Source organism: Benincasa hispida, chromosome 8, assembly GCF_027475165.1.
Source record: "Benincasa hispida cultivar pf3 chromosome 8, pf3_genome.v1.1, whole genome shotgun sequence".
Lineage (NCBI taxonomy): Eukaryota > Viridiplantae > Streptophyta > Magnoliopsida > Cucurbitales > Cucurbitaceae > Benincasa > Benincasa hispida.
Window position 1 is genome coordinate 68,336,634 of NC_143485.1, and position 9,240 is coordinate 68,345,873.

Sequence of the window (9,240 nt, forward strand, 5' to 3'; positions counted from 1 at the left end):
TGGGAGGGCTTTAATGGAAAATAAATTACGATAGAAAAAAGAATCAAAGCACAATTGGTATTATATATTATTAAAGAAGAAATAAGAAGAAAAAGGAGAAACAAAATAGAGTTATTAGTGATAGATTTCTATCAATTTCTATCATCGATAGATTTCTATTGGTCTCTACCAACCTCTATCAAATAAGATTAAAATTTGGTTATTTTATGTAAATAATTTCCCTTATCTTTTCTATTTTTGAAAATCTCCTTATAAAAATTATAGACTATTTTATAGGCTAGTTTTACAATCTATTTATGGTTAGTCTTTGGTGATTTATTGGCTATTTTAATGTACATATCTATTCATTTTTCAGTGATCAAACAAACTACAACACGGTTATTAATTAAAGGATACACAAGAAATTCATAAGTTAATTGGATGAAAAGGTATGCAACCTAAGGAATTTGATCCTTATCATGAATTTGATATACATAGTTTCAATTGAGTTGCTATGGTTTAAACCTTTCAATTTATCCTTGGCTACCAAAGCCTTCCTTGTTTAAACTTATTTGTTTTAACCCACTAATGACCAATACTATTGTGGCCGAATTCATTCGTCCTTAGGGAAATTGGAATATTGAGCTTTTAGATGAATATCTACATGAAGATGATGTTGCTAGCATTAAGAAAATACCTATAAACAAGAGATTGAAGGACAGATTGATTTGACACTATGATAAAACTGATGAAGTTAGCAAGTAAATAACAGAAGCAAACAGAATCATGAAGCACTCTAATTCAATCAATTTTAGTAACTAAGCAAGCATGATCATAAATTAAAAATAGGGTTTTGAAGATACCGTTGAAGAACCCCTTAAATCTTCAAATTCTGCTTGAATCTTCACTCCAAATTGTTGTAGACCACCACTTGATCTTCCCTCCTATCCTCCAGGATCTTAGATTGGATTGTGGGATCCAAAATAAATGAGAATTGAGGGAATTTTATGGAGAAAGACATGCTTCAAGGATTGAAGAAGTAAAAATTCCAACATTTTCCAAAATGCATGTTCTACTTTTCAACTAAAATAATTTGATCTTTTATCAAATTTTCATGCCAACCCAAAATCACTCAAAAATTCCCTATGGAGTGACACCAAAATCACTTAATCTTAAAGGATAGTTACAAATATTAAATATTAGACCTAAAGTAATAGCAGATATAATATAACGTAAAAAAAATTACAGATATGGCCAAATTTAAACAGTATATCAGTGATAGACCGTATTATTGGTAGAAGTCTATCAGTGATAGACCATATCACTAATAAGAGTCTATCAACAATAGAAGTCTATCGCTGATAAACTTGAGAGTCTATCAATGACAGAAGTCTATCGTTGATAGACTTGGTTATATTTGCAACTTTTTAAAAGGATGTTATACACTTGGTTATTAGTTCTTAAAATGCTACCAATTTCAATTACCCTAATCTTAATTGGGAAATTGTGTCCAAAGTGGGAAAAACCTACCGTGGACTTTTAAATTGAATTTTCAACAAAATTTAATATTTAATTTAATTTTGCAAAAAATTAAATTAAATTAAATTGATTTAAATATTTGAATTTTCACAAAATTCAAATTTTTAATTTTTAAATAAAATTTATTTAATTAATTAAATAATTTAACTAATTAAGCCAATTTCACAATCATGAATCCCTATTCATGCATTTAAGATTTAAATCAAATTTAAATATTATTCAATTATTCAATTCCATTTAATTCGATAATTAAACATGTAATCATATCGTATATAATAACTAATTCCCTTAATTCGAATTTAAACATTTTAAATTGACTCATCATGTTATTCTAAGGTTTAATCCGTTTGTGAGCTAGTAGGGGGACCTAATGGACCTACAGATCATGGGCTCCAACGATCCGAGATTAACTGGTTAAACTCTTTAACCTAATTAACCAACATTCGTTAACTACCGGGTCAATCCACTAAAGCCCAGTAGTTACACTCCTTTCACTATAAATATATTTCTACCATCTCGATATAATCATAATTAGTAAGTCAACCCTTCACAGGTTGCTCATAGTAACGGTTGGGTCAAAAGTTATTTTACCCCTGAGATTACATCTTATTCCTTAAGTCCCACTAATTCTTTAATGAACAGTTAGTTTGTGATTCAAATACCAAACTGAGTCCCTCTCAGGGCAATGAGAGGGTGGGACCCCTTGTTCAAGACTCGAAGTCAATACTTAAGGAAACAACCTCTTTACTATCCCTAAAAGCAGGTAGGAGTAAATTCTGTCTTGCACCCTATGTTCTCAACTATCTACTTTGTCTTACCCCTAAAATGAGAGGGATATTGAGCTAGCACAGTTGAGTCAACCCTGACCAATGAAAATCTAAGGATAATCCCGAATAAACAGAAGTTCATAGTTAGCTTAAGACTAAGGTCAAGTTACATAGGTCATCGCTTTGAAATAGTCCGTCTTAAACAGTAAACAACGTTATAAAGTAAGATTGACTTATTTCTTGATTTGATCTTATACAAACTCTTTGCATAGGATGCTCTCACTCGCATGTCTCCACATGAACGATTCAAGATCACATCGTTTGTACTATATACAAAGTGCGCCGCATCCAATACTGTTTCCAGAATAAGATACCGAGCCTTATCCGTATACTTATAGACCGTTTTGGCTATCTACTAGAACTTGATCCACTCTTATGTCTCTACATAAAGTCTAAGTACTCATGTAAAGCCATTGATCTTAGTCTATTGGATTTAGTACAATTTACATACTCAATAACTTTATTGAACAAAACCTCAATAACATCTTTATTATAAATAGAATATGTTTAATCTTACAAATCGTGAGTTTTAAGATATACAACTCAATAAAAGCTGGTTCCTACACTGTCAAAAGTAGTTATAAATTAATAGTGAATCAGATCATAGATAAAGAAGGTTCCAACAACCATAATATGTCTCATATTTGGAAGAAAATATGGAAATCTAGGCCCCTGCAAAAATAAAAAACTTCCTATGGAAAGGTATTCATAATATTCTTCCCACAAAATTGGAATTGATGAAGAAATGTTTAGATATTATACTTTATTGCCCTTGCTATGGAGATGAATATGAAATTCTGGATCACATTTATTTAACTATTCAGACGATCTGAACATTTGACACTCTTTATCAAATTGCTTTTTGGCTTTTGAATCCTCCAATGATAGTTTTCTGGATAGATGGATCCAAATCTTAAACTAATGTACCTATGAAGAAATCATTTTTTTTGTTGTCGAACGTTAGGCCATCTGGTCTGATTGTAACAAAATCGTCCATGGAGCTAAAATTGCCGATTTAGTTATCAGAGTATGTTGGATCCAAAATTACATTTCAGAGTTTTCAAAAAGTTTGAAGTAGATGGGAATCAATTCATTTAACTCAAGTTTTCAAATTTTGGAGTTTTCAAAATTATATTTCAGAGTTTTTGAAAAGTTTGGAGTCGATCCTGTCAAGTCGAGTCAAGCCAAGTTGAGCCGATCTGTGTGGATTGAGTCAAGCAGATTCAGTGAAAGTCAAGCCACTGAGTCGTTTTCAGTCAAACCAAGCAGTTAAGCCAGTTTCTTCTCTTCCCAAGCCGCCAAGCCACATGAAAAAAGATCATGTGTTTCGCTCCATTAGTACTATTCTTGATAGGACAAATTACATTACTTGGGCTCAATCAAAGGAAGAATTTTCTAATTGGGCATAAATTATGGCGCATTGTCATTGGTGATATTCCTCAGCCAATCAAGATATCCACTAAGGATGATACGAAATTCATTGAACGATTAGAGGATTAGGACAACAAAACCATCAATCATCACTTGGCTCGGGAAATACATCTATACTGGTCATTCACATTCAGTTTGATGTGTTTGATGATGCCAAAAGTTTGTCGGGTTTCTTGTCTACCCAGTTCTAGTCTGTCGGCTTAGCTCACTACTATTAACCGCACTACTGTTAATGACTATTTGGCCATGCTTCAGCCAATTTGGACACAATTGTATCAAGCTAAAATTAGTATTGATCACCTTCGTCTTATTAAGGTTCTTATAGGGCTTTGTCTAGAATATGAGTCAATCCTTGCTGTTTTGCTACACCATAGTCCCCTGTCACTGGATGCAACAATTCAGGAAATTCTGTTTGAAGAAAGACGTCTTGTTACCACTTCTTCCAAGCAATCTGAAGTTGTACTCGCAAGCACTCATTTTCTTGGTACTTATAGAGCTACCTTCTGTAAAAACTATAAGCTTACTAGGCACAAGTTTGTTGACTGCCCAAAAGTCGAGTGCAGATACTGTCACAAGCGAGGTCATATTCTGGACAACTGCCCTACACAACCATTGCTACCGTCGGGACATACTTCCAAGTCTCGACATTTTAAACCTAGTCCTCACTTTACTTTGGTTGATGCTGCTGCCTCCTCTGCTGATTCTGAACCTTCCCCGTCTACTTTTCAAATGAGTGACTTACAAGACTTTCCTAAACAGGTGATTTCATCCAATTCCTTCGCGCTTGCGGTCTTCCTAGGTAATAGGTGGCTTATTGATTCCATTTGTAGCGACCATATGACATCTAATTTTTCTCTTTTGACTACACCCATTCCTGCCAAATCTCTTCCTCCCATTTATGTTGCTCATGGTAATTGTATGACCATATCCCATGTTGGCTCTATTGACACTTCCACAATACAGTTTTCCAATACTTATTGTGTTCCAAATCTGACCTTTAACCTTGTCTCCATCAAGCAGTTTGTGATCTTAGTTTAAATGTGTCTTTTTCTTCTACTAGGTGTCAGGCTCAGGATTTGTAGATGGGACAAACAGTTGGTACAGGTCACAAAGTGGGAAGATTGTTTGAGCTTACATCACTCTAGCTTCTTATTTGTTCTCCTTCTGCTGTTATAATGCAAGTTGTTTTGCAAGTTTGCAATTCAAATAGTCAAAAGATACAAATTTGGAGATATTATTCAAATTGTTACTAGAGATTAAATGACAGAGTTTTTTGGAAGAAGCATGACCGAGACGAAAAAGAACAAACAGGAAGCTGAAGTGACTTGAGCTCAAACAATCTTCCCACTTGGTACTTCTACATCTTCCTATGATTCTAAGTTTGAGCAATCTGTGTCAGTCTCTATTGATCGTGATTAATCTTCTGTCTCACCTGTGGAATCTGGACCTGTTCGTGACCTTGCTTCTCCTATTCGACACTCCACTAGGGTAAGGGCACCTTCTACTTATCTTCGAGAATTTCACAATTTTTTTACTATCAGTTCCTTGGTTGAACCTACCTCTTTTCATGAGGCAAATACTAATCCTTTGTGGTAGCAAGCTATGAGAGAAGAACTTCAGGCTCTAAACAAGATGCAAACATGAGACTATGTTGATTTACTCCTTAGAAAAAAACCCACTGGTTGCAAGTGGGTCTACAATATAAAGACTTACTCTAACGGTTTTATTAAGCATTTATAAAGCTCATTTAATGGCAAATGGATGTTCTCAGGAGTATGGTCGATTATGAAGAGACCTTTGCACTTGTGACACGAATGACATCTTTTGGGTGTCTCTTAGTAGTTGTTGCAGCCAAACAGTGGCATCAAGAATGCCTTTCTTAATGGGGCCTTACCTCAGGAAGTGTACATGCAACTACCCTCAGGTATCTCTTTTCCATCCCAGAAGGCATGTCTCCTCCGTTGAGCATTGTATTGTTTGAAGCAAGCCTCTCGGGCTTGGTTTGCAACTTCTAGTTCCACCGTCATTCAACTTGGATATACGTCTAGTCCTCATGACATGACACTATTTACGTGGTAGATAACTTATGGTATTGTTCTTCTTCTCTTGTACGTTGATGATATGATTATTATTGGGGATGATCCTCAGGTTGTTTCTGATCTATAATGCTACCTTGGAAAACACTTTGAGATGAAGGATTTGGGCTCACTTAGTTACTTTCTTGGCCTTGAAGTATCATTGAGCTCTGCTGGTTATTCGTTGTCTCAAGTGAAGTATGTCTCAGATCTTTTAGTGTGCTCTGGTGTCACTAACTCTGCTACGACTCCAACACCACTCGATCCCAATGTTTGCTTGAATCCGTTCGATGAAGTTCCACTTGAGGATGTCAATCTCTATTGTCAACTTGTTGGCAACCTTATTTATATGACAGTCACTCGTCCTGACATTGCATATGTTGTTCACATTGTTAGTTAGTTCATGGCTGCTCCTCGGACCATTCATTTTACTGTTGTTCATCGTATCCTTCTTTATGTTAAAGGTACTTTGGGACATGGACTTCAATTCTCTTCCCAGTCTTCCTTGGTTTATCCGATTACTCTAATGCTAATTGGGCTGATGATCCTAGTAACCGTGTTCTATCTCCGTTTATTGATTCTAGCTCGGTGACTCTCTCATTTCCTAGCGAAGTAAGAAATAGAGGTTGTTTCTCGTTCTAGTACGGAGTCTGAATATCGTGCTGTGGCTAAGGCTACATCAGAGCTTTTGTGGCTTCATTGGCTTCTTGCTGATATGGGAGTCCCTCAGTCGTCTGTAACTATCCTTCACTATGACAATCATAGTGCCATTCAGATTGTTCACAATGATGTTTTTCATGAGTGTACCAAGCATATTGAGAATGATTATCACTTTGTCTGTCATCATTTCCTGAGTAAAACTTTAATTACTTTTATGATCTGTTTCCACCCCTGAGCAACCCGCTGACATTTTCACTAAAGCTTTGTCTCCCGGTCGTTTTCTCCAACTACTTAACAAACTCAAGATGGTTCCAATCTTACCATCTTGAGTTTGAGGGAGAGTGTGAATGTATACTTAGTCCTCTTAGTTGAGTTTATACTTAGTCTTCTTAGTTGGAGAGTCTTTAGGATAGTTAGAGCATGGTTAGAGTTTTTGTAGGTTCTATTCTTAGACTGTTAGTATAGTATTTATATTCTTGTACACTTCTTGTAAAGATATACTTTTGATATATACATGCTTAACAAAGATCCTATTGAAACTAGACCCAACTTATGTGACCTAAATTAAAACTTTCTAAAAGAAATATGATCAGTCCAAAATGAAAACTTGCTTAATATATAATAAACTTTATATCATGATCAACAACATCAACTTCGTTGTCATCATTGAGTTCAATAATATGATAGATTTGACCCTTTGATCTCTCCATTTGTAATAATAAGTTATATAAAGATAAAAGATACCATTTTAAAAATTAAATTTATTTCCTCTCAATTTTTTTATCATGAGTTTGATCTTTCCTGAAGTAAAAGAGTTGAATTCTAAGCCAAATTTTAAAAACAAAAATAAAATTTTTAAAACTATTTTTTAGGTCTCGTTTAGTAATCATTTGATTTTTTTTTGAAAATTAACCCTATTTTCATCAATGATTCTTAGAATGATTTGTATCTTTCTCAAGTATAGTGATTAAATTCTTAACCAAATTCCAAAAATAAATACAACTTTTTGAAAGTTACTTTTTTTAGTTCTCAAAATTTGGCTTAGTTTTTTTAACAATTGATGAAAAGTAGATAACAAAGAAAAAAATTGAAGGTGGAATAAATCAGCATAGGCTTAATTTTCAAAAACAAAAACGAAAAACAAAATGGTTACCAAATGGTGTTTTAGCTTTCAAAAACTTGACTTGCGTTTTTAAAACGTTGGTAAAGTAGATTGTTGATGCAAAAATTCAATCAGGATAAAACACACTTGACTTTTATATGAAAGCAACAATAAATTTATAATTTGTGAATGACTTGATTGCAAGAAAAGAAAATTATGGGCACCAACCATGTTTTTACTAATAACATAAATAACAAACAAAGAAATTTAAAGATGAAAATTAAAAACTAACAAACGGTTAAACTAAAATAAAAGACATAATAAGTAAGGGAAGATGGATGTTGTGTTGTGTCCAAAATATAAAACATTAAATTAAATAAAGAAGAATGAAAAAAGGAAAAAGAAGAGAAAAAAAATGAAAGAAATTTCTCTCTATCGACCTCTCTCCCATCTCTCATCTTCCTCTCCCATATCCCATTTTATTAATCTCTCTCCCATATTTTCTCTTTCCTTCGACTCTCTCTCCTCCAAGAGGTTGACGAAACAAAAGAAACCCAAAAATTAATATTTTTTTTTTTTTTTAAAAAAAACCACACAGGCAATGAAAAATAGCATAAGATGCTGCATATCTTGCATTCTTCCATGTGGAGTTCTTGATGTAATTCGCATAGTACACTCCAATGGCTACGTCGAAGAAATCAGTGGCTCCATCAAAGCTTCGGACGTCATGAAAGCCCATCCAAAACACGTCCTCAAGAAGCCCTCCTCCCCTTCCTCCGCCGCCCACGATGCCGCCACCGCCCCGAAGATCGTCATCGTCCCACCAGAAGCCGACCTCCAACGCGGTAAGATTTACTTCCTCATGCCACTCCCTCCTACTCCTCCCAACCCCGACAAGCCCCGCCGAAGAAAGAAGAGAGATTCAAATAACAACATTAATCATCATTCTCACCGAACAACCGCCGCCGTCTCTGCCGCCGTACCCAACAACAACAACAACATTTCCATGACCAACCTCCTCGTTTCCGACCATTACCTCTCCGAAATACTCTCCGACAAAGCCTCCACCCACCGCGAACGGCGGCGCGGCCGTGTCGGCGTTTGGAGACCTCACTTACAAAGCATTTGTGAATCACCCAGTGATATCTAAAAAACCGGCTATTCAGGTTGTGGGTTTTTTCCTTTTTCTTTTTCTTTTTTTTAAACATAAATATATTTCATCATAATTAAATTCCATTTCTTCAATATATATATCATGATCATTCACAAGTAAATAATAATAATAATAAAAAAGTCTTTTTTTCTAGAGGGATCTGAAATTAATTAAGAATTAATGTGGTAATTTTAATTAGTTACTGATTTATGCTTAATTAATTTTCAGTTTTTTGTGGAGATTTGTGGTTGTGGTGAAATTTTGAGTGCTTGTAGAGAGAGAGAGAGAGAGAGAGAGAGAGCCCACTTTCCACTGTTTGAGAAATAATATAATGTGTGCATGAACATAATTTTGAGTGATTGTGATATGATGATATGATTGTACAGCTGCAATAATCTACTTCCTTTCCCCATTTTTTATGCCCCATTATGCCTTCATTTTTTCTTTCCTATTTTACACTTTTAACTTATTTCA

General features: G+C 34.7%; 1 protein-coding gene across 1 annotated transcript; it reads left to right on the forward strand.

Annotated features, from left to right (window-relative positions):
* Positions 1–7,982: 7,982 nt before the first annotated feature.
* On the forward strand, positions 7,983–8,919 carry LOC120083324 (uncharacterized). The gene has a single exon (XM_039039032.2). The coding sequence runs from the start codon at positions 8,215–8,217 to the stop codon at positions 8,761–8,763; it is 549 nt and encodes a 182-aa protein (XP_038894960.1). The 5' UTR covers positions 7,983–8,214; the 3' UTR covers positions 8,764–8,919.
* Positions 8,920–9,240: the final 321 nt, after the last annotated feature.

Excerpts from the sequence above, each read along its gene's own strand:
- LOC120083324 (XM_039039032.2), top strand. The coding sequence starts at position 8,215 with ATGAAAAATAGCATAAGATGCTGCATATCTTGCATTCTTCCATGTGGA.